Consider the following 27,059-nt stretch of genomic DNA (forward strand, 5'->3'; position numbering starts at 1 on the left):
GCTGCTGTTGATCTTGCGGTAAAGTTCATTAAATATATATATATATATATATATGAGCTAAAAAGAAATGTTTTTACAAAGGTTATAAATTTAGTTGTCTATTTCAGTGGTTGTCAAGGTGTACACTAGAATACACAAAACTCATTTAGGGGTGCACAAAAATTTGACATTACACAAAAAATACATAGAGTTAGATTAAGTATGTAGTTAATATTTAATAAAGTATTTAAAGAATACTTAACTAGGAATTTTATAGTAATTGACGAGAAGTTTTCAATTAATAAGTATGTAAGACAAAGCCATATAACTAAAATATCATTGTGAAAATAAGGTAAAACAAATAAAGAGGTCAATTAAAAAGAGGATCAAATAAAAAGTTTCTGATTCAGTTGTTAAATGGTTTGCATGTAAATAAAAACTGAGTTATGACTTTTGAGGAGAAATGCACTAATAAAAGAGTTTACATAGTCCCACCACTAGCGGCACTTTTTAAAATTAGATCTTGGGGTGCACCAATTTTATTTTTTGCAGCTTGGTGTACACAGAAGTTGATTAGCTTGACGACCACTGGTCTATTTAACTGCAACTATTAATGTCATTTAGATTTAGTTTATTAAACAATCCTAAGTTTATAATTTATCAATAAGAAATTTGCTTAATAAAATTAATGTATGAAAATTAATGTATGAAAATTAAACCACTTAAAAGATAACAAAAAATTAGTTGAAAAAGATACTTTTTAGATAAATACAACAATTTTTTCATTATTGACTATGTTTACTTATAATAAATTTACTAACATAGCTAATAATATGTGTCAAAAGCGTAGTAATATTAGGGATTATAGATATTTTCATTGACTACTTAATAAGTAAGTTTCTTTTAAGTCTTATGCAACTTCAGTGTCATTTCAACTATACTTTTACTTATTCAATACATGTAATTGCTATGTTTTACTTATAAAAAAATGAATTAATTTTTCACCTAATGCTAAAAAAATTTCATGATTTAAGTATTTATAGTTTTATGCTTAACAAATTTAGACTTCAACATGATTAAGACAGTTAGTACACTACTCAACTGCTACTGATTTATTTTTGTTACTGTACTATTTGAATAAGACAGGTGTATAAAAAAAAAACAAAATGTCTTTGCAAAAACCTACATTTAAGAGTCTACAAAAATTGAAGATGAAAATGAAGGCTGACCTTAAAAAAGGTCAGAAGAATATCATTAATAAGATTAGGTAAATATGACAGTTTAGGAGTATCTGTTAAGATTTTTGAATAAGGAAGTCCTTAACAATAATGAAGTGATCAAAAAGGATATGCTTAAAGTCAAGTTTAGTAACGGAAGACTGAGAAAAAAGTTGGTAGAAGTTGAGGAAAAGGAAATGGTTGCTAGTGTGAATATTAATCATGTGGAAAACTGGTTGAGAGAAAGTAATGTTGAAATCAAGAGAATACCTGTTGTTGGTAAATGAAGATGTCACTGAGGTTGCGTGGAAGGGTTAAAAAAAGGTAGATCCAAAACTTTAGTGGCACCAAGTGGAGGTAATGAAGCGCAATTTATTATTTTGGGTCACAATTGCTGAAAGAAGTAATAAGTATGATGGATATAAGAAAACTAATCAAAAATAAGTTATGTTCAAATCTAGTGATTAAGTAATAAGAGAAAAAAAAAGTTCTGTAAATTCTATTTTAATGAATTCAAAAAAAAAGTGGTTTACATCAAAGAAAATCTAACTAGTCTAAGCAAAAATATCTTATTCCACATAAGAAATCCCACAAAAAAAAAAACAGTGGAAATTTGTATGGTCCTACTTTTGTTAAAAAGGCTATAAGCAAATACAATTAATGCAGTTGATGACCTTAAAAAACTACAAAAGTAATTTACAACTTAATTGTGTTTTTCACTGTATATAATATATATTTATATAGATGACTATAATTTAAAGTCAGACAGCTTAGTTATTAATGACTTTTTATACTATGTGTGTCAAAAATAATTTGAACCTTCAAATACTGTTTCTATTTGCTGTAATAAATGTGAAAGATGGGTAGGTGTCAAATATGCACAAAGGAAAACTTTTGCACTAAGGATCACTTTTGCAAGGGTTTTAAGATTTTTTGATTAATCTTATCTTATTATTAATTTTATTTTTACTATCACTATTACCCCTAACTCTTACCTGCAGTTGGTAACTTTTTTCTTAAACTTGCACTAGTTGTTAATCTTTATTTGTTTTTTACTTTTATTTTTACTATCACTGTTACCTCTAACTCTTACCCTTGGTCTCAGTAACTTTTTGTTTTTCCTTTTGTTTTATTATTATTAATTCTTGTTTGTTTCTTAATTTTTACTATCACTGTTACCCGTAACCCTTGATCTTGGTAAGTAAATTATTATTCTTCAGTTTTTTTAGATTAATTATATTTTTTTTATTAATATCTTCTTTTACTTTGTATTTTATCTATTTTTTAACCCTTGTGCACAAATGACCCTTTAAACAAAAGTGTCCCTCAGTGCAAAATTGTCATTGAGCATATTTGATCCTTTGTGCATCTTAAATTTGTTCTCATGAAAGATATATGCATATAATTTGTGTGGAACAACTGTTGTGAAGTTTAATTTGTTGTTTATAATGAAGATCCTTTTTAATTTGTAGAATGTAGATTGTGTTAAAAAGCTAAGACTAAACACTGTAAAGAGTAATGATTTTTGCAAATCTTGTATTAAAAAAAATTCTAATCAAGATGACTGTTTATTTTGTGAAGGCTGCTTTAAGTGGATACATCGTAAATGCACCACGGTACCTGTTAAATTGTTTGCAATGAAATGGTGAAGGTTCAAAAATGATTTACCTTTTTTTTAAAACTTGAAATTTAAGAATTTCTGTATGTTTCAAATGTAAATTGTATTGTAAAAATTTTCAAAAATTGTTCCTGTTTCTTATGTCTGCAAAAATGTCATACTGAACGTCCTACTGAAAATAAAATGTATTAAGCCTATACAACAAGGTAAATCCAAATTTTTTAGTTATAGTTCTCAAGAATCTGTTTTTCCCTTACAGAGTTTTTACAATTATGATAAATCTTGTTATATCTAGAACAGATTACAAGAGTTACTTAGATTTATATAGTGTTAAATTTATCAAAAAAAGTATTAGTCTTGTTAATATGATTAAGAGAAGCTTTAAGCAAATATTTTTAAAATTAAGGATTTTTGGTTTTAGTTGAGGGCTTTAATAATTTAGTTGATTTGCCAGATGTTATTTGTGTCTGTGAAACATGGTTAACTATTCTGATACCTTTTGTTGGTGAGCTGGATGGGTATGATTTGTTAATAAGGTGTTTAAAAGTGATAAATCAGAAGGTGTTGCTTTCAAACTTATGAAATTGTGGAAAATGTATTTTTTAGTTAAGGTGATGCCTTAAGGAAAAAATTAAAGCTGAGAAATAATAAATCTTTGATCTTCCTATCATCACATGCATGTACTTTTATATAATTTGCAAAATATTAGCCTGTTTTAGAAGCGTAATTACTCATGCGGAACATTAGATGTTCATTTTTGCTTGTTACTTATCAAATCCAAAAAGATTGCAATATGAATAACACGACCATAGATTTTCAGAATACCTCGAATTTCCTCTTTTTCCATTTTAGTCTCACTTTCTCATAGCATATCTCTCTTATTATTTATTTTAAAACCAAACTTTTTTTTATGTTTAGTTGAACGTTTCTTTGACTTTCAAACAAAGTAAAAGAAAAATTTTATTGGGGCTTACTTTTGAAGCAGCGGCCCTTTGAAAAAATGGTCTTTTTAGCATTATTTTTCCCTTTGCAGTAGAAATACCAAAAAAAAAAAAAAAATAACAATTTTTTTTTTTTAAATTAAAGGTCTTTATATTATCTCAAAGTTATATATAATTTTTTTTTAAATTTCAACTTAAAATGAAAGATCTGGGCAAAAATATGTTTTTGTGTTTTAGTAGCACTTAGGACAACAATATTGTTTTGCCTTATTGAGAGAAAAATATCAAAGATATTCTCTTTTTTTTTATTTATTCTTGCTAATTAAGGTTAAATTAATAGGTTATTGTTTTATTTTTTTTCTTAACCTGTTGTACTTTGTTTAGTACGACCCCTAAAAGTTTACCTTTTTATAAAATTTCAGTGTTTTTCTGCTGATTATTCCACAAATAAGTCGCTAATTAGGTAATTTCCCAATTATTTGCTAATGACAGATTCTAGTTGTAAGTTATAAAACAAATTATCAAATATAATAAAATTTCAGGTCTATATTGGTGCAAGATTAAAAAAATAAATCAAATACAATTTAATTTCAGCTTGATATTGTGGACATCATCCTATTAAATTAAAAATGGACTTTGGTTGTAATTGTTAAAAGTTAAAATAATTAAATCCATGAAAAATTATTCTATTAGTTTACATTAGTTTGTTACACTGGTAATACTTTCTAAAAGACTAATGATTTATGACCAATATCGAGACTAAATAATACCTCTCCCCCTTTGACCTTAAGATTTAAAATGAGATATATTTTTTTTTGGTTAGATTACTAGATAATTCAGGATTCATTGTGTTCATAACTTTGTTTTTTTATGTAAAACATTGTTAGAGTACAAACATTTTGTTTTGTCACATCACAACCAAAAATATATATAGTACTTAAAGTAGAATCATATCAAAAACTTTAGTTGAACAATATTCCCAAAGCAATTTCTGCAACCATTTCCTTGCGGATTTGTGGTAAATTTTCAGTGATAATTGATAACTTTTGTGCTCTTGATATTTGTTTGGCAAGTTGGCAGACGTAAACACCACAATTATAACCATCAATTTGTTGCGGTGTTGGTGGAAACTCAAAATGCCACACAAATTTATCAACACCCGAAAAGTAATTTGATGACATTAAAAATTGTTTTACGCCATCACAAACACAATGACACAACTTATTGCCAGGATGAATGGAATTGTAATAATGAATTTTAGAATCACCTAAAAAAACAACCACAAAGGCCCAGTGATTACCACCTTGATGTATAGGTATAAATATTAAATCTAATTCAGTTAAAGAGGCATATGCCTTTCTAAATTTAAAAATAATATTTTTATCAAGTTTATTTTTGAAATTACACCAAGTATGAGAATCAACAGCAGTATATTTAACATTATTCTTAACAATTAATTGAAAATATGAGTTAATAATTTCGTCATTTAACCACTGTTCCCCTTGTAGTGTTTTTATATCTTTACCTTTAGGACAATAGGAACCTATTGTCCTAATTATTTCACTATCTAATTTTTTCAGGCTATTATTATAAATTTTAATTACATTGTAAAACTGTTTGCTGTAATTCTGACAGCTGTTGTCTTAAATCGTTTTTAGCTTCTATTGTTAAATTTTTAAGAACTAACTTTTTCTTAAATTGTTTTTGAAATACTTTATTATGTAATATGTTACCGGTTTGATCTACTTTAAAAACTAAATCTGTATCTGATAATAAGTTAGAATTAATCAAACTAAATTTATAGGTTGCTGGGCAACCTTTATAACAACAATGAAAATTAATAATAGCTAAGGGATAAGATTCTTTAGTATATTTACTATAAACTACAAGATTACATAAATTATTAATTTTGGAAAAAGTTCTATTTACATTTACAGACAAGTTTTTATCAAAAATATTATTAACCAAAAAAATTTCGTGAAATTTGAATTGAATATTAAAACTTTTAGGAATAACTAAGTTCGGACCATCAAAGTCTTTGCTGAGTTCAGCAAAGACTTCTTTATTTTTATTGTATAAAAAAGATTTTACTCTATTAATTAGTATTTTTAATTTTGAGGGTTGTACATTTAAATCCAAATTATAATAATTAAAGGCTACTAGCTTATAACATTCACCCACAGGAAGGGTTTTTAAATTATTAAAATATTTAGTTTCAATAAGGGATTTGCATATTTTCTCTAACTCAATTGGACTTTCTCCTTTTCTTCCTCTCTTTATCTTTTGAAATGGCATGTTTTAAATAATTTAATGTAAGTAAAAGTAAATTAACTAAAAAGAATAAATTTTAAAGCAGCTGTGATTGAATTAATTGTAATAATAATATGAAAAATGATAATAATTTTAATGCCTTTTGATAAGTTAAATACAGCCACTATGACATTTTAAATTTGAAAAAAGTGTCATTAGAAACTGGATGGGAAATTCCCTAATCAATAATTTGTGTTTTGCAAAACTTGAAGCGGCTGGTTTGTTAAATAATTTTGTTGTACTTCTCGAAGAAAGACCTATATAACAGTTTTATTAGCTTCAATAACTATTTCAAAGCATTAATTGATATTAAAAAAGTGTATATACTTGTTAATATAGGACTAACATTAATTAGGAAATAATAAATATGGATAATAAAAATAAAACCAAGAACATAAACTACAAATTTACCAATTTTTTATTTATTTATGTTTTTTATGTTTTAAAATTTATGTATTGAATTTTATTTATAACTAAACTAAAAAAGTATATATACTTGTTATCATAGGACAAACATTAATTATGATACAAAATTTGAAGAGGCTGGTTTATTAAATAATTTTGTTGTTCTTCTCACTAAATGTAATATACTATAAATGTTTTAGTATAAAGACCTCTATTATATTTTTATTAGCTTCAATAACTATTTCAAAGCATTAATTTGTATTAAAATATTAATTTCATTTGTTAATATACGACTAACATTAATTAGGATATAGTAACTAAGGATAATAAAAATAAAATAAAGAACATAAATTAAAATTTACCAATTTTTATAGTTTTAATATTATAAAGTTTTTTTAAATTTATGTATTTTAATTTATTCAAAGTTAAACTAAAAACGTATATATACTTGTTATTATATGAGTAACATTTATTAGGATATAATAACAAAGGATAACAAAACTAAAATGAAGAACATAAATTGAAATATATTCTTAATTGTTAAATCAATAAAAATATGTTAGTATAATCAATTATGAACCTATTTTGTAAACATAATAAAAAGTCTAAATCGACAAATGAATTTATTTAGTTATTACGTTTATTCAAGTATAATTCACGCTATTTTATTCACCTATTTTGTTATACAAATTTACTTATGCGTTTTTTTCGTCAAAAAAGTATATTAAATGTACGTTTATATGAAAAACCTGATTGATTTTTATTTTTTTGTTTTTTATGTAAAAAGACCTCAATTCAATTTTTTTTTTTTAAACGTTGTTGTCCTAATTTATACTAAAATTTTTTGTTATCGCTAAGTTTTTTCCATGAAAACAGCTTAACTTATAAATGAAAAAAAATTGTTAGAGAATAATATCTGATAAAAAAATTTTGATATTTACATTTAAAAAGTTGATATTTGTTTGACGTATTAACGATGTTTTTATGTTCATTTTAAATACAAACTATATTTAATGTAATTATTTTAGGTGAAAATAATTAAGTTATAATGTCTTATTCTATATCTTTAATTTTTTTTTTTCTTATTTTTTTCTGAGTTTAACTATTTAAGATCATTCACTATTGATTTTTATATAATTTTTTAACTAAGAGTACGTTCCTTTTTAATTACTTGTTTAAAAATTTGTTTTTTATTAGTATTTATGAAAAAAATCAATAACACTTATCGGTTTTTATTCAAAAAACAAAAAAAAAGAACTAACAAAATTATAACTTAAATCAGTTCATTAACCAGCATAAAAGCGCACAAATATTTTTAAAATCCTTCTAACATTCGAAATTCGCAAGTGTATTTTTAAATAAAGTTATTTAAGATTTTTAGTTAACATTTCTTTGATTTTTTAGTGTTATAGCATATTTTCGTCCCTGCTTTCGTTATAATTTGAAAAAATTAGAAAACCTTTTTTGCTCTTTAGCGCCACAAACTTTTGTCGAATCAGTGACTTATTTGTGGAATAATCAGCAGATGAAAAACAGTGATATTTTATAAAAAGGTAAATTTTTAGGGGTCGTACTAAACAAAGTACAACAGGTTAAGAAAAAAAATAAAACAATAACCTATTAATTAAACCTTAATTAGCAAGAATAAATAAAAAAAAAGAGAATATCTTCGATATTTTTGTCACAATATGGCAAAACAATAGTGTTGTCCTAAGTGCTGCTAAAACACGAAAACATGTTTTTGCCCAGATCTATTATTTTAATTTGAAATTTAAAAAAAAATTATATATAACTTTGAGATAATATAAAGACCTTTAATTAAAAAAAAAAAAATTGTTATAATTTTTTTTTTTTTGGTATTTCTACTGCAAACGGAAAAATAATGCTAAAAAGACCAATTTTTCAAAGGGCCGCTGCTTCAAAAGTAAGCCCCAATAAAATTTTTCTTTTACTTTGTTTGAAAGTCAAAGAAACGTTCAACTAAACATAAAAAAAAGTTTGGTTTTAAAATAAATAATAAGAGAGATATGCTATGAGAAAGTGAGACTAAAATGGAAAAAGAGGAAATTCGAGGTATTCTGAAATTCTATGTTCGTTATGAATAACACCTTGTTACTTATCACATGTCTTGTTCTGATAGGTAATTATAATGGGAACGGGTCAAAATCGCAGCAAGACAATTTGAGGGTCATTTTTGCAGCACGAGAGTAAAAAAACGGAAAAAATATATTAAAAAAAAATAAAATAAAAGCTACCGACCGAGGGTTAGGGGTAACAGTGAAAAAAAAAAATAATAATAAGTTGAAGGATAAGGGTTAGGATTAAGAGTTGTAGTAAAAAAAAAATCATTAAAACATAGAAAAAATTTAAAAATATAAATTCAACCCGCGCAAAAGTGTCTTCGTGCAAAATTAACCTGGTGCAATTTTGTAAGCGCAAATTTGACAGCTACCCAATTATAATACAATTTTATTTAAAAATGCCCTATTTCAATATAAAGCTTGTACAGTGCTTTTTTTTTATCCGGACATGCTAGGCAATATTTTTCTGTAAACATCGCGGATTAGCATTTTTCCAGATAAGTAAAAAAAAAATTTTTAATAGAGTAATATAACTGCAGTATATTATGCAATGCATAATCAATAACAAAAGCTTAGTTCCTCTTTTTCTGCTTTAAACTTTTCTTCAATTTTTGAAATGTCTTACAAAGTCGACTTGCCTATGTTAAACTGCTCTATTATAAAACATCTTGTTTGGCACATTGTTTTTATCAGTTTACAAACTTTTAGTTTATTTTCAATGAGCAACTTGTTTTTTTTTGATGTCTTGTACATTTGTAAAAAACATGTAATTGTAAATGAGTGTGTCAAAATTATATAACTTATAAATAAATAAAAAGTTATTGTCATGCACTTCGATTTAAACAAAAAGTGTTTGGATCAACAACTTTAATAATACAGTTTGAATTTAAAATATAACATAAAAGGACTTTAATACATTCAATTTCTAAAATAACATAGAATTTATTCATCTATCAAAAAAACTTTAAAAGTTAAAATAAAAACTTTTACGTCATACTGTGAATAACATTGTTTAAAAAAAATGAAAACTGACTCATTTTACATACTAAGGTTTTCGATAATTAAACTAGTTTTGAACAAAGTTTGACTGTAAGCTTTAGTAGTATTATAACGTCAAAATAATGAACTAAATTGCAGAATTTATAAGATTACTTAAACTTTTTTACAGCCTGAAAGCTTAATTATTTGTATCGGCTAAAATGTTTAACATTTAAAACATTTTTAAATATCTTCTCGACTGAAGTTGTCCAGATAAGTGAACGTCCGGATAAGTGAACAAGCACTGTCAATGTAAACTGAGCACAAAAATACAAAATATCAGGTAAAGTAACGACTACAGTAAAATTTATAAAATAATAAAAAAACTTAAAACAAACAAAGTAGTATTCCTTTAGTATTTCTACCTTGAAAAAATATATAACTTTAGCTGAAAAAAACAATAAAAATGGTTAAAAGAATTGTTTTTGATCAAATGTTTAAAAATGTAAGAAAGATTTGAGTGATAATCTTTACGGCTATTTGTCAAAAAAAAAAAGGCTAATTATTATTGTGTAAACTGTTGATACTTGTGAATTTAAACAAATAAAAATAAAATAATTACTTTTATTATTATAATAAGTTTGCCTTAAAATGATCTAAATATTTAACATTTCGCATATAAAATGATTTTTTTTTTAAGATAACATTTAATTTGTACTTTTTTTTTAATTTTTGACTAGCGAATTTTTAGGGTTAGCAGTTGAACTAACTTCTGTTATTAGAAAATTTTAATACTATATTTTACGTTTATGAAGTATTTATACAAATTGCTAAGTTTTCTAGGAACAGATAAAAAAATAAGTGGACCTAAAAAATTGAAGATGTTAACAAACATGACGTTTTGAAATACAACCAAGGAAAGCCAACTAAGAAACTTTCATTATTTTTTATTAATTATTGTCAAGAAGAGCAGTTGCAAAATTTTTGTAGAAATATAAGAAAATAAAAAAAGGATACAGTAGAATCTTACATAGTGAGAATTATACTACCAGGTACAACTATGATTTCCGATTACCTGCGTGCTTGAAGGAATATAGAAAACTAGGTGGACCCTTTTTTTCTAATATGGTGTAGTTTCAGCTGAAAAACAGAATTAACAATATATAAACCCAACTTACTTCTAAAATATTGAAAAGAAGAACCAAGCTATACACGACTAAGTATAACATTTAGTTAAATTTTTTTAACACCGATTTTTTTACATTTCTGAATTTTATAAAGTTTAAAATTCAACATATATAAAAAAAAGGTTTAACATAAACACTAAAAAAAGTCAGGAATTGAAAAACTATCTTATTTTAAAACTTTTTACGTAGGCTTAGTTAAGAAACAAAAAAATATAACAACTGTTTTTAAAAATACAACGTTAGCAAAAAATTGAACGACTATTTTAACAACAAAAGAAAATGCTCGGAAACGCTCGAGGCAAATGTCATATAAATCTTTACCCTTACTTAGTCGATTGGAGTATCTTTTAAGAGACACATCATTTCAAGTATTGCTAATAATATTAAACCATAGTGAGACTAATAACAGCAGCGCAACTAAAAATAGGATTATATACCATACGTCATGTAAATCAAAGCGTTTAATTTTGATATTCACATTTAGAAATGGTTTTTATATAAGTAACAATAGGTGAGAATAGTTAGTTTAATTTCAGTATAAGTATTACACTGAGAGAAGTGAATAATAATTACATAATAATATAGATTCTGAATTAGGTTGTAACATTGATAAGGTATGCGCTTTAAGAGGAACGCATTAAAATTCGAGAACAAGTTGAATCAATAATTTTGAAAAAAAAAAAAATAACGAAAGCAAATTATTTTGATCGAGCTTAAAGTTTTTATTTTTTAATGAGGTCGTTTTAGAACCCGATTTTATTATTTAAGTTGAACTAAACTTTCGAAGAACACAAAATGCAGAGATTGATAAAAAGATTGAAACTAAATTTAAAAACACTTGTATGTTTTGTTTTATACTTTTTAACAAATTTAAGTGTCTTATAAATAACCTTTAAACTAAAAGCAACATGCATTTTGCAAAATTAAATTCATTTTTATCTTAAATGTTAAACGGTATGTAATAGATAAAAAAAATTAAACGTTTTAATTGTAATAAAATTTTTAGTCTAAAACAATTAAAATAGAAGTACTAATTACTTTTAATTTAAGAAATTTTTTAGCCATTATTTTAAAGTATTAGAATGAAAACTAGAAGTAAAGCGTATGTTTAGTTTTGAAAAATTTTCTGTTTTACTTACTTTTAAACTTTTAAAGCAAGCCTTACTCATACGCAATTTTATATTCAGCTAAAGCTCTTGTTTGTTAAAATAATTTTATAAATGTTTTTAAAATAGCTGGCTGTAATTTAGCTTAGAAAATATTTAGTTTTTTAAGTTTAAAGTTGTCAGTATCCTGAGGGATAAAATTTTAAATACTATTTGAAAAATATTAATCAATGACAACACAAAAACAAATCCGAAATTTAAAAAAAATAAGTTTTACTCCGAATGAAGAAAAAATTATAACTTATTAGTTATAAAGTAATTCAGTCAATTTTTTTGCACTTGTATCAACGTTTAATTTGAAAACAAATGTAAATTGACTAACTTTTTTTATTTTAGGACTCTGACATGTGTTAAAATTTTTAAAGTTAAAAAACTTGCAGCTTTTAGGGCAAAAGTTAAATAACTTAGTGCACTTTTTAAATGTTTTTTCTAAAAAAACTCAATTTATTAAACTTTATTTGGAGTAAAACTAAAAAAAATAAATTAGAGTAACTATTTAAACTAATAAATCGTTAATTATTTTACTCTTGAGTATCAAATAATTGTTAACAAAACAAAACTAAATACCATACGACTTTATCTAGCTGTAACAACTAAGTTAAGTATAACTTTAAGTTAAAAGTAAATACCAAATTTTGTATAAGAAGACGCATGTTTTATTGTTAAGTATAATTACTGCAATAATTAAGAAGTATGTTGTTTTTTTATATCTACTGTAAAAAATGATAATCAATTTAGACACACTTAGAGTTGATAGTAAGCTTATTATAAACGTATATTTTGTACATGTTTACATATTTTTTCATATTACTACTTAAAAACAAACACAGAAAATACATCACACTAGTAATTTTAACAGAGTATTTGAACATTGTCTCATAATACTAAATTTTGAAGTATCAAAACTGTTTCCACAACAATTATTGTTTACTAAATGTTCAGCTATAGCTGATTTTTTTTATGGTATTTTTGACAGCTACGCTATTTCTATCTTTTTTTTGTCACTGATGTGCAAGATAATACATTTTGGAGAATGCTCTTTTATTCTTGTTTAAAGGTGACGGAAAGTTTGTTCCAATATTATTGGAACTATTATACGTCGGTTCTGATTCAAAACTAATTGAGAAAAAGATAGTTGACATGACAAACAGAACCTACTTTTCAGTAAATTCCAAAATTCTTTTTACGTCTAAAGCAATACTCCAACGATCAGGAAAAGACTCAATGTTAACAGAAGAAAAAAGTCTTGTAGTCTAAAAGTTTAAATGCAACTGTGAAAGTAGTTTCATTGGACAAACTTCCCGTCATCTAAAGCAAGAATAAAAGAGTAAGTTGCTATGTGCTGTACAAATAAAAGACTTTTAACTTTTGTTTTATACAGTGTAATCGTTAGTTAAAATCAAGTATTATAAAATATAATAAAATATAGAAAGTTTTTTTCTTTTGTATAATAATTAAAACATTTCAATAATTATTAAGCTTGCTGTGTAAAAGCCAAGTATATAACTAATCATTTTTTTAAACTATCAAGATGTTTTCATTTCATAACTTTTAAGATTAAATATTGTACAAGTTACTTTAGATATTTTAGTATAACAATAGCTTATCTATTCTTTAAACAGATATTAAACGCAAAAATGTTACGCAATAAATACAGTTATTCTGTGATTGCACAAAACTCAGAATAATTAATTAATATTATCAGGCTTTTCAACTTTAAAATGTATAATTTCCATTTTAACATTTTGAAATATATTTATTTAATAAACTTGTTATATATTTTTTTGAAACTCTTAAATTCATTGGTCAGAAGTGATTGAATTAAAATTGCATAATGTTTTCCGTTCTAATTTGATTTTACTCTCAAAAAAATCAAAATTACTATATAAATTGTATAAAAAAACATATATAAGTAAGTCTATTTAACGTATCAAAACATAAAACTTCATTAATAGATGGAATTTGTTCATAGTAGCTTTAAAATAAAGGTCAAATTTAACTAAAACTAAAAGTTTAATTTATTTATTAATATTTTTTAAATAAACGTTAAATAATAGTTTTTTATTTTTAAAAAACTAATAAACGTTTTAATCACATAAAATTAAATTGTATTTAAATGTTACAATGAATTTTGTAAAAAAATTGACAACGTTTGATATTAATTTAAAAATGACAACGAAAAGACGCCGTAGGCAAAAAGTAAGAATTTTAAAATAATTTTGATCATTTTAAACCTGATATTAGCGTATGTTTAATATTAACTCTATAATGTCAAAGTTGTTTGAAATATGATAACAGATTCAAAGTTATTTTTAAGCGAAAAATTTTACGATGATTATAGTTTTTTTTTTTTCGTTTTGCATAGAAAGTACTTTTGTTTTGTAACTTAATCTGACATCTGACTTCAAAATATTTTTTATTAAAATTTTTTATGACTGCCAAAAAAAAAGACCAAGTTGTATAGACAGCTAATATTTTATAAATATATTTTAAATGAAAAGTACTTCTTTTAACCAAAAGTGTTCATTATTTTTTTTAGTTTTATACTTTAATTTTTTATCAACCTCTAAACTAATATAATAGTAATTTTTATAATCTGTTTTGTTGTAAATAAACGCAAAATAAAACATACAAAAGTCAGCATAAAATACTTCAACTGATTGAAGAGAAAAAATACATTGCTGTTATACTCTTCGTAAACTTAAAAACAAGTCTTTTATATAAACAATAATGGGGTACAAAAAAAAAACAGAAAATCATTAAACAACTCACTGATTTATTTTCAATTTGCACTTTATAATGAAAGCTATATTACAGATGTATTGTAAAGATAAAAAAAAAAAAAGAATAATAAGATAAACTTGCAAAGTTTTATCTAACCATTAAAGTCTGTTAAAATTTCATACCTAGCAAACTCTTTTAGTTATTTTTTTGGAGATCACGATTTTAATAGTTTGAAAAACAAGTGGCTTTGAAATATTCAAAATTTACGTATAATTAAAACAACAATATTAACATGAAAAAAAGTTGTAGCTGTACAAAGTTAAAGTTTTTAACATATTTTTAAAAACTTTTGACCTAATTTAAAAGAAAGCTAGTAAAGTTTTTGACTGAAGTAAATAAATAAAAAAAAGTTAGGTGACTGTTCGCTATTGAATAAACACAAGAGTAATTTTATCAAAATACTATACAATATATTTTTAAGTTTATTTTAAACCTCGAACGATGTATCGTTATTCATAATTTCATAATTTTTTCATAACTTTTATATCAGAATTTATGCATCAGCTCAAAATATAAGTCTAGTCTTAATAAAAGTTAAACTAAGTTCATCTTAAAGTAAAATTTAGTTTACAAACCAATAAAACTATAGTTATAATTTTAACAATAACTAAATATTTATTATTAAATAATGTAAACCAAAAGTTTGATATAGATAAACAGTTTTGCAATAGCACATTAATCTATACATAAAGTTAATAAAAAGCATTAATTTGATATTGAGTAAAACTAAAATTAGTAGTTTCAGAATTAATAATGTTTTTTTATAAAAATCAAAAAGGAATTAAGGTTATTTTTTTCATTATTTGATTGTTACAGGTTTAAAATGCTAAGTTTTAGAAATGTTTTGATAATATTAGCCTGTGGATGGCTAGCTTCTGTCTTGTATAGAGGTCAATTAAATTGTGGGATTAATAGTTTATTACGTAAGAAAAGAGCGTTAAGACCAAAACGTAAGTAAATATAGGCAAAAAAAAATTGTTGTAGAAAGAAGCTCAGACACTTAAAAAATACTTAAACTATTCTAGATTTTACTAGTTCGTTTTTACTGTTTGACTTTATTTAAAGCTACTCGAAGGTAAAAGTTTGTTTTTCATTCCTTTTTATATTAGCAATTTTGTAGCAACTGGAGTTTTTGCATCACCATGCGGACACATTCACAAAGATTCTGTAGGCTACATCTCAAGTCCGAACTTTCCCTACGACAAATATCCACCTATGGCTGATTGCAAGTACACTATTGAAGCTCCGCCTGGCAAAGCTATAAAAGTAAATGTTTTGAGTTTTATCGCTATATGAAATACATAAGGACATAAACAATAAGTAAGGACTAATTATTAATATAGATTAAGATCCTTTTCTTTTGTTAAAAACTACACTACATTTTCAAACGGAAAGAGTTCAAGAGTAATAATTGTTTTATTTAGTTTTTGTTTTGAAATTTATAAATTCAAATGTTATTAATATTTAAATTGCTGTTGTAATCAAACTGTTGAAGAAATTTGAGTCATAGACAATTGATTTCTAATTAATATAACTTTGTTAGATAGACGGTAAGTCTTTTTTCAGTAGTGCGTCTGGTTTGCGAAGACAAAAAACTCCGTTTAAATAGCATAATATTACTTATGACTTTTTTCTAATTAGCAGATTTAGTTTAACAAATTTTTTAACAACAAAAGTATAAAATATTGACGACAAGGTTTTTACAGACTTATAAATAATAATAAAAGTGGGATTTAACTATTCAATTTCTTACCAAGATTCAAAAATTTCCGACCTTATCAAACATTAACAAAAAAAAATTTAAATAAACTCTTTATTTATTTATTTTTTAACTAAAACTAGTTAGTGTAGCTGTAGCATGATAGCGCATAAGTTCTAAATATAAAACGACAAAAAAGTTTCATGTTGTAAGATCAGAGCTTGTGCTAGACAGGTAAACAAATATAAGTATATAAATATATATTAATTTATTTGATTGTGTATGCAAAAAAACTTTATTCATGCATTTTTAGTTTTATTTCTTTAAATTAATAACTGAAAATAACATCTTTTAGTTGTTTTACACTTGTTATAAAAAATTTTCCTAACTCTAATGTGAGCTCATAAGTTTTAAATAAATATGAAAAAACTTTTCATTGAGAATAAACTACAAAGTAAGTTTAAAAAAAGACACGTATTTAAAATTTGCATATAAACAAACTTTAAAATACTTTTTTTTATTAAGAAATATGTTAAAGTTTTAATAAATACTTCTTAAGAATTACTTTAAAACTTAAATTTGATAAAAAAATAGATGTTGAAATGGGAATATAATCAAATACAAAACTGTTTAACTGCAATAATAAAACTTATGTAACTTAGTAAACACTTTTTGTTAACTTTTTTATTGCAAATCATCAGATGAACTTTATTTATATGGATATGGAAGAGGCACCACTGCAAGACAACGGTGACTGTTCACAAGATTCTGTAACTATTTATGATACGAACAAACCGAACAAAATGCTCGGGCAACAAAGGTATTTTTTGTAAAGAATGTAAAAAAATTATTTAAAGCTTTTTTTAAACATCATTTAATGATAAACCTGGAACAACATTTTTTACGATTTAAAAGAACCGGTTATAAAAAAAAAGTTTTATAAGCAAAAAAAAAATCTACCTTTCAACTTTTTTTTTACCATGTGAATATTTTATAATTTTGTTAGCTTTTTATAAAATTTAAAATACATTCCTTAGTGTAAAATTATATTAACCTTAGTGACTTTTTTGATTAAAAATTGATTTTAACTTGATAACTTTTGTGAAAGAAACAAAACTTGAAACAAACTGTAGGTATTGTGGTTTAGACAATAGCTTTCAGACAATTTATTCCAAAACAAACAAAGTTGAAGTTCATTTCGTAACAGACGAGTTAGACCATCACGAAGGTTTTGTTCTACAATACACTGTTATTGAGCCATTAGGTTTGTGTTAATATTTTTATACCTGACAAGGTTTGTATAGTAAAATTTAATATGTAATTAAACAGAAAGTAGCTCATTAAGTTGCGATTTCGAAAAACAACAGGGACTTTGTTTTGGTTGGGCTCACAATCCATATGGTAATTTCAAGTGGAAGACAAATGATGGAATGACTGGCTCAGGACCAGAAACTGGCCCATTATATGACCATACCTTTAATAATGAATGTAAGTAAAACTTTCTTGTAATATTGTCTAATAGAAAAAGAAAAAAAAAAGCACGTTTATTATGAAATTTAAAAGTGTATAATCAACTCACGAGACTGTATATTTTAATTTTGTAAGTGTTTAGCTGGAACTTATTTGTTTATGGAGACTTCTGGTAGACTACAAAGTCAAACTGCAATAATTCGTTCAGGGTATTCTGATATTCCCATAGACAAAACCCATTGTCTAAGCTTTTGGTTAGATTCGTACATATCTTTTGAACGCTTTTATGTATTAAACAAACTTTAAGTTACAAATTTTAAACAAATTCTAGGTATCACATGAAAGGTGTTGGCGTAGGTAGTTTAGAAATTAGGTTTGTTACAAAAAAGAAACCACGTTGGTACCAAGCCCCAATAGAAAAAGTTATGAATGGAGAACAAGGCAATGATTGGCTGCCTTTTTATCGTAACGTTTCTGGCGCAAACTACACAAGAATGGCGGTTATTACTTAGCAGATATTTGATAACTTATAGTATGTCAACTTTATAATTTTAGCTATTTAAACTAAATTTATCAAAAGGTATAAGATATATAATTCAAATCAGGTACAATTAACAATTCAAAGTTAAATCTGATTTGTTGTTATAATCTAAAAGTTTTTTATTGGTTTTGCCAACCTATTCATAATCAACTTACAAAACAGGTAGCGTTTGTTGGTAGAACAGGATCGAATCATTTAGGAGATATAGCGATTGACGATATCTCTTTGAAACCTGAGTTGTGTCCATACATACCACCTACTACAACAACCCCAGCTCCTACTACAATTGCTGAGACAACCGTAGAAATGACAACACAGCCAACAACTCAGCAAGCAACTACACCACAGCCTACTACTACTACTGTTGCCACAACAACTACCACAACAGAGGTTTTCAAAAAACTATATATAGTGTTTTCATTATAAACACTATAATTTTTTATAAATAAAGTAACAAAAAGTTTAACAAAAAAGCATAGTCAACTACTCTTTTTGTACTTAAAAACAAATTCAATAGACGATTTTGACCTTAAAATTGTTTTTCTTTTAAACTGATTAGTAATAAGTAACATCAAACTTAATTTTATTAAAATAAAACTACTGAATAATATTAAGTTAGACTCTCTTATAAATTTAACAAAGAATAATATGAATTTTACACTAGTTAAAGTCTTTAAACTGTTTAACTTACTAACTTTAAAAGCAAACTATAAGGATAAACTTAGTCAAGGTATAATTAGTAAAAAAATTACTTTTAATAACGTTGTTTTGAATAAAACACGTAATTTATAGCTTATAACTATTTGATTAGCTTAATAATCGGTAAAAAATTACAAAGTAATAAAAATATTCAGCCTCCCCCAAAATGCAAAGAAAATGAGTACGAATGTGAGCAAGTTGGTAATTGTATCGAAAAAGCATGGATGTGTGATAATTATAGGGTAAATTTTTGAAAAGTATTCAAACACTTTTTTTGTTTTACTTAGGGCTAATACTAGTTTAGATATTATAATTAGATATAATGAAACAAGTATTTTTATTTTCTTTACTTGTGACTTCAGCTTAAAAAACTTGATTAGGAAAAAATTTGAAATGTTTTATTATTGAAGTTGTGTAAAATAATAAAAAGTATAGCTCATTTATTTAGAAATAGTTAATTTCTATAGTTAATTAAACACGTTAAAATAAACTTAAACCTTAAGAAAGTACAAAAGTTAAATTTCAAAAACCTAAATTATATTTCTAAACAAAGGGGCAAATAAAAGGGGATTTTAAAGTCTAAAAAAGTTGTTTAAATACAGTTTCAAACAAAAAAGTTGTTTAAACATTGAACAAACGGTTTAGAACAATTGTAAGGAAACCACGAAAAAAAATAGTCAGTAGTTGAAAAATCGAAGTTAAAATGATTAAAATCATGATCTAACGAAATTATGCAATACTATAAGTTTAATTGTTAAAAAAAGTTAAAGGTATCTAATTTGTAAAAGGAGAAAAAACCTACTTTTTATTTTTAAACTAGTTTATTTTGCAAAATATTTATAAAGTAGAAAGTATAAATTGTACAATTGTATTTCGTAAATGTCTAAAAAAGAATCGAACAAAAAATAACTCCATATAAAAGTGATAAGTATACTAAAAAACTGTAGTGAATTTAATTAAGTTACTTTAATTTAAGTAATTATGCTTACTATATCATCGTTAAAGGGAATAAAGTGTATTTTTCAATAACTTGTTGTAGATATCTATGTACCAATGTCTGAATTTAAAAGTAATTACTTTTCACTCCCCATTAATGAAACAAAGATAAAAAAATAGTTTTGTTTCAGTGTTGGCTATTTAGTTTTGATATTTTACAAATCAGAAATTACTGTAGAAATCTACCCAAACAGTTTAAACATTTTAGCTTTAAACTACTTTAATAATTTGGATACAAGCTATATTAATATTTGAAAGAATTTAAACAACTAACTTTAACTCATATCTACTTTATTCGATTAATAGCTTAGCTCGTCCATAAAAAATAAACATTTTTACTGAGTTTTGTTTTGTAAAAACTGACTTTTTATCAAGTAAATAAATTTATAAATTCTTGATATCCAAATAGGCAAGGTTCGTCGGTATAATAAAATATCTGTTGTAGTACTCTTTGAAATTTATTCTTTGTGTGTAAGTTATTTATTAGAAAAAAAAAACTTATGTTATATAAAATAATAAAAATTTTGTTAATCAGTACAGTCTTGATTTATAGAGAAACTCTTAGGTTTAAGACAATTTGAATTAGTATAACTGTTACTTTTTTAAACTTATGTATATTATAAATATAAGTATTTAAGTACTTTTATGAAAACTTTTTATGTCTTTATATATATTTTTTTGTCTTACTATTGTAATAAAAGCTTTCTGACAAAAACTAAACACACGTATAAAAAAGTAAAAAAAACAGTTAATAACTTAATCTGTTTTTAGGACTGTCTTCTTAATGACGACGAAAGAAATTGCACAAAAGTAGAAAAGAACTGCGAAGCAAGTTGGTTTAACTTATATTTATTAAAACTAGTAATTTGTTAATAAGAAGATATTTCTATACATTAGATTCTTCGATAGTATTTTTGAACATTGGCTACTTTACCGTCTCAATAAACTAAACTAACCAAGAATTTTTTTGTAATTAAAAAAAAGATTATATTTCAGTTAGTGCATAATTAAAAATAACTAAAACTATTAAAAAAAATTAAAATAAGCAACTTATAATAATTCAGTAAAAAAAGCTTTACTAAGAACATTTAAAAAACAAATGTCATGAATTTGAAAAAAAAAAAATAAAGAATGGAGCGAATGGAGCCTTTGGAGAGAGTGTAGTAAATCTTGCGGAGGAGGAAGTAAGATTCTGAGAAGAGAATGTGTTGGAGGCGATGAAGAGAGCTGCGGATGTCTGGGAACCACATTAATTGAAGAAGAGTGCAACACGCATGATTGCATAAGTAAATTAGCATCTTTTATACCTGTTTTCCTTCACTACTTAAAGTTCAACATTGTTATACAACTAAGAACTTAAATAATATTTTGTTAATAAAGTCTGTTTTTTACTCTTGTATTGTTTCATAGCTGACTCTATGCTTTTATCTATGTGGTATGAATCAATTATTTAAAAAAAACAAAATCATTTTTCAAACCTACAGTTGAATGGTCACAGTGGGCAGCTTGGAGCGAATGCACAGTGACTTGTGGCGGGGGGAGGCGTGAAAGAACGAGGGATTGTAACGATCCGGTAAGTTATTTATATTAAATATAAGATCGTTAAAGCGAAAGATAAACCATTAGGTTGTTTTAATTTTTTCATGTTTGGATTTTTTAAATGCTTGTAAACAATTTTTGTTTACATATTTGCTCAAAAAAAAAAAATAATACCTATCAATGCTCATTACAAAAAGTTCTGCACTACTTGTAAAAAACTACATATGCAGAGTTTGCAAGCTTGCGCAGGAATAAGCAAGGATTATCTTGGTTGTAATACGCAACAATGCCCGTTTTGGGGAGAATGGGGTCCTTGGAGTCCTTGTTTGAAGTTCTGTGATAGTGGACTAAAGACAAGAAATAGAAACTGCTTCGGAGGCCCAGTAAGTAAAGTTTTTGCACTCTATTTTGAAATAGTTTTCGATTAAACTTGTATACAAAGTTTTCATAATAAGTTAATTTAATTTCTTTTGAAACATCAAAAGCAAAACATGGCGTTTAGTTCGATAACTGAAAGGTATTTCTATTCATTAGGTCCTTTGGCCAAATTATAGCGTTGATTCCTATATGTTGATAAACTACTTATTTAAAAAAGTTTTTCTTATATATTTCAACTGTGGGTGTAAAAAATGGTTAAACTATAACGATGTTTAAAATTTTATTTGAAAATAAAAACAAAATTACAGTTTTAAAAACTTTATAGCACTCAGAATGTACTGGTGAAACAGATGAGTTTGCTACACAAACAATTTCGTGCACAAATGTAACGCTTAACAATATTGGATGCTCTGGTAATTACTAATATCTTCTAACTTTCTGATTATTTATAAGTGTTGAAAAAATTAGTAAGTGTAAACTACTACTACAACAACTTTCAAAACTAAAAAAAAGAAGTTAAAGTTGTTTTAAACTACATGTTAAACATATTGTACTATGTAAAATAAAGTGATACAACTTTTAAAAGATTATTATGAATTGCAAATAACAAAAATTAAAATACTCTTGAAGTATTAACATATAATATTAATATAACAACACTATATAAAAAACTTCAGGACCAGGAAATGTTTGGACAAATTGGACTGACTGCACAAACTGTGACGGTGGTTTAAGTACGAGGTCACGACCTTGCAGAAGATATTTTGATTCTGAAACTTATTGCGATGATGTTGAAAAAGAAAAAAAAATTTGTAATTCTGATGATTGTCCGAGTATGAATTTGATTTAATACAAGTGTAAACATTATATACCTAGCTTTTTTTTTGTAAGACATAAAAGCTCTCTTTTATTCGAATAACAAAAAATATTAAAAAATTAGCTTTATGTAAAAACTGTGAAACAGGCTTGTTTGAAAACTTAATTATTAATGTTATATACAGGATGTCCAGCTAGAATGGGGTTGGGAAAAAATTCAATTTTACAACTTTCTTGCTCAAAAGAAAATGTCGGAGGTTCAAAATGTAAATTGTCGTGTCCTGGTGGTTTCAAACTTAAAGGCATCAACTCTGTAACATGTTTACCGAACGGAATGTGGAGCTATAAAAAGAAACCATCTTGCAGTATGTGGTTTTCATAATAGAAACTTTAACAAAAGATTAAACTGTAACTAATGTATATAAAAAGTGTCTATAAAATTTGTTAAAATAAGGTAACTCAAGAAACTTTTTAATTTTGATTTTTAAACATAGCTAGTTTTACTAATAAATTACTACTTTCTTTTTATTTAATTATGAGCTTCCAAAATATTTTTTTCTTTCTTTGAAATAAAACAATTATTAGAGAGTTTTTGATGTCAATTTTTAATTAAAAAAAAAATTTAAGTTAAAACTTTTGTTCTTAAAATTATAAATTCCTAATAGCTAACGTTTTTTTAAGTTATTTTATCTCATCAAATTTGTTAGCAAATACCTGTCTTCCGAGATCTCCAACTCTTATCAAGTACCAAAAACGTTCCTGCCCTCAGTCTTGTAAGCTCGACAAGGACTGTAAAGATAGCACAAAAAAATGTAATTGTGATGGTTCATGCGGTAGAACATGCTCAGACCCAGGTTTCTTTATAGAAATAAACATTTATACTCATAATTTTATATATTATGTTACTTTTGATTTAACATAAAAATTGCTAATATTTTTGCTTCAATACCTCAAAAAAGCGTTGGCTACAATTTTTGTTATATGTAATTAAAGTTTAGTTTTACTTGGTTTCTTGATATTTATATGTGTTTACTTCCTAAATCGAATTTTGAAGCCAGATACTTGACAATATAATAAAAAAAAAAAAACAGAAATTAGCTGCAACGGAAACATTTTCAGTTACAATTTAAAAGCCGAGTGCACACAAGATTATCGCGTCGGGAGCTTGTGCAGATTAACGTGTGCGAAGGACCAGGTTATTGCGGGAGTGAAGTACATGTCCTGTCAGTCGGACGGCAAGTGGGACAGACGAGTGTTGCCCGTTTGCAGGGAAGCAAATGAAGGTTTTATTGCATTGAATCAAAAAATAAAATTTTACTTGTTTTTTTATTTGAAACCTTAAATTATTTACTCAATGATTTAAAGAGGAACGTTTTTTTGTTTGTTCAGCTATTTGTTCGTTGTTTGTAGAAAGTTAAAGTTTTAAAAACTATTTATTAACTAGAATTACCACATTCTAAACTATTTAATTTAAAAAATAAATTTTTGTTGATTGGCTACAAGAACTAAAAAAGTTCGATTCTAAAAAGATGTTTCACATTTCTGTATGATTGACTTTAAATTATATTTTTTGTGTTTTAGTAAACTTTTACTTTTTAGAAATCACTACTTCTTACGTTACTTAGGTCTAAGTATAAAAACTTAACTTTTTAATAAAAATGTGACATTTAAGAATTTTGATACGTAATTGTTTTCTTCATTACACGATTTGTTTACTTCAGCTACTGCACACATTCTATCAAATAGTAAGCTAAAAAATCTATTATGTAAAGCATACAACGTTTCATACTGAAGGAGTACCTGTTTAACTAAAAAAGTTAGAATATAAAACAAAAAAATATTTTAAGGTTATTTTCTTTAAATCAGTGGTCGGCACCTTTTTAACTAATCTACAAGTGAAAATGTTTATCTCGGACTACAGTTTAAAAGAAAACTTAGTTTGAAATAGAAATGTATTAGAGTAAAAATGGAATTTCAACATAAAACAAGCAGCACAGTTTACTAACAAGTAAAAGCATATTTGTAAAGTTTCGTTATAAAAAATTTAAATTTTCTTTTTATACATTAAATGTTTTTAGCTAAAAATCACGTTGTGGGCAAAATTAAATTGTAATACGAACCACATTTGGCCCGCTGGCCATATTTGCTGGCCCCTAGTTTGAAGTATAAAAAGTTGCAGCCACAGTAAAGTTTTAAAATTAAAGAGTTACTTGCATCAAAAACAGTTATGAATTTTTACTCAAAAAAAAAAAGTTAAAACACTTCTAACTTTAAACTAAAATATTGTTTAAAGAAGACTAAATTCTTATTTTACGTTATAAACTCTTCAATAGTTTGGATGATACTTTTGTAAATATTAAATCAATTTTTTTTTTCTTATTTTAATGTTTAGATCTTAAATGTGGCATAAAAATTGTAAACTAACTATTACATAATGTTATTGACGTTTATTGTCGTAAAACACTGATAAAACGACAGAAAATAATTGTTTCTAGCTTCAATTAGACAACATAAATTTTAATTTTCTATTTTTATTAAAAAAACATTAGAAAAATTTCAAGAAGCAAGTGTAGCAAAAAAAAACATTTATACAGATACAAAATGTAGATTACGACAATCACGTCACGATAAATGTTGTGGTCGAAAATCATTTGACTCGAAACGACAATTTTGTTGCAGAGGTGTCATACTGTTAGTTTGTTAATATAGATAAATAACAAAAGATGATAACACTAATTATTAGGATGCTTGTGATTATTTTATTAAACTAAACAGTTTAAGACTAAACTTATAAAACCATAATTCAAAGTTACCATTAACTTTTTGTATATATCTAGAACTATAATTAATTAGTTTAACAATTTTTCTACTAACCCTACATTATAAAAACCTAAGGTACAAGTCTTATGGAGCCAATTCATGCTGCAATGGAAAACCATACCATACAAGAAATGCCATTTGCTGTAGTGATAAAGTTTATAACGTTAGTTTCAAAACAAAACAAAAAAGTTTTATTTAAAATACTACACAAACATCTCATTTCTGTGAAATTAAAATACTTAATAGACACAAATACTTTGAAGTTGTTGTTTTCCTCATTTATACTTTGATGCTGTTTTCGACAAAACAGAAACGTTTGTACGGATGCTGCGGAGGAGAGGCTTACAGATCAGGATGGAACCCAATGTGTTGCGGAGGAGTAAAGCTGTACGACATTTACACACACTACTGTACCGAAAAACAAGTAGTCGAACCTGTTCTACCGGGAGTACTGCCCACGTTCAATTTTAATGACGATGAAGAAGAAGAATGATTTAGAAAAAAAATTGTTTTGGATGGTTTATTTGTTAAAGTTCTAGTGATTAGTAGTTGAAACAAACTTTAGTCACGACGTATTCAAATATGATACTTTCTTAAAAAATTGTTAAATTAATTGCTAGATTTTAAAATTACTTAATGCCATAGTTTAATGTGTATATAGTTTTGTTGTTTTTTTTAATATAAAATTTAAAGTAATATTTTTCTCTTAATTTATTGAAAATTATGCATGTTCACTTGAAACTAAACTGCTATCAATATTTTTTTTAATTTTATTTAATCAAGCTTTTACTGCTTCACCTTATTTATTGTCCATATTATTTAAACTCTGTAGTTAAACAAAGTTTAAATTAGAACTACTAAAGATTATAAAAACTAATGCCTTAACCAAAAAAAGAAGTTGATGAAGACAACATTTCAATTTTTTTTTACAAAAATTGTTTGTTGCGTAAACAAGATTTTCTGCAAAATTTAAATATATTTGTATGATCTATTTAGCTTATTATTAAAACAGTAACCTAGTTAACGAATTTTTAAGATGCGTACCTACAAAAACGAAAAATAACTGAAATAAAACAAAAAATATATCGTTAAAAAGTTTTTTTTTTTAATAGTTTAAAATATTAAAATAAAAGTAATTAAGTATTGAAATGAAGTACTTAAATAAAAATGAAACTATGAAATTAAATTTTTTTTAGCTTAATAAAATTTTGATTTAAGTTAGGTTTGCGACTCGATGACCGAGACTCGAGAGATTTTTTCGTTCACCTAGGTCCATGGACCAAAATATTTTGAAGTTTTTTTTGTTTTTATTTAGTGTATTAACTAATAATTATATATCAAATAATATTGTATTAGTAAATTAGCAAGAAAAAATGAAAAATTAGCGCCTAAAAATTTCTTAGACATATGATTCAATTTTTTAACTTAATCAGTA

General features: G+C 25.2%; 1 protein-coding gene across 1 annotated transcript; it reads left to right on the forward strand.

Moving 5' to 3' along the window:
• Window positions 1-15,486: 15,486 nt before the first annotated feature.
• Window positions 15,487-26,833, forward strand: LOC145834047 (uncharacterized). Its single transcript, XM_082941374.1, has 21 exons — window positions 15,487-15,616; window positions 15,787-15,932; window positions 17,067-17,185; window positions 17,499-17,629; window positions 17,695-17,853; window positions 17,978-18,089; window positions 18,167-18,335; window positions 18,539-18,766; window positions 19,231-19,317; window positions 20,843-20,903; window positions 21,202-21,357; window positions 21,556-21,644; window positions 21,841-21,993; window positions 22,314-22,401; window positions 22,666-22,821; window positions 22,990-23,169; window positions 23,512-23,658; window positions 23,896-24,087; window positions 25,399-25,495; window positions 25,700-25,787; window positions 25,935-26,833. The coding sequence occupies exons 1-21, from the start codon at window positions 15,490-15,492 to the stop codon at window positions 26,115-26,117; spliced, it is 2,868 nt and encodes a 955-aa protein (XP_082797500.1). The 5' UTR covers window positions 15,487-15,489; the 3' UTR covers window positions 26,118-26,833.
• The last annotated feature ends 226 nt before the right edge of the window (window positions 26,834-27,059 follow it).

Source organism: Thalia democratica, chromosome 4 (assembly GCF_965202585.1).
Source record: "Thalia democratica chromosome 4, ktThaDemo2.hap1.1, whole genome shotgun sequence".
NCBI classification, from domain to species: Eukaryota; Metazoa; Chordata; class Thaliacea; order Salpida; family Salpidae; genus Thalia; species Thalia democratica.

What these genes read in the sequence shown, in the direction of transcription:
- LOC145834047 (XM_082941374.1), top strand. Translation starts at nt 15,490, where the DNA reads ATGCTAAGTTTTAGAAATGTTTTGATAATATTAGCCTGTGGATGGCTA. An exon ending in CGCCTGGCAAAGCTATAAAA is followed by an intron (nt 15,933 to 17,066) that starts GTAAATGTTTTG and finishes GCAAATCATCAG; the next exon opens with ATGAACTTTATTTATATGGA. An exon ending in CAACAACTACCACAACAGAG is followed by an intron (nt 18,767 to 19,230) that starts GTTTTCAAAAAA and finishes AAAAATATTCAG; the next exon opens with CCTCCCCCAAAATGCAAAGA.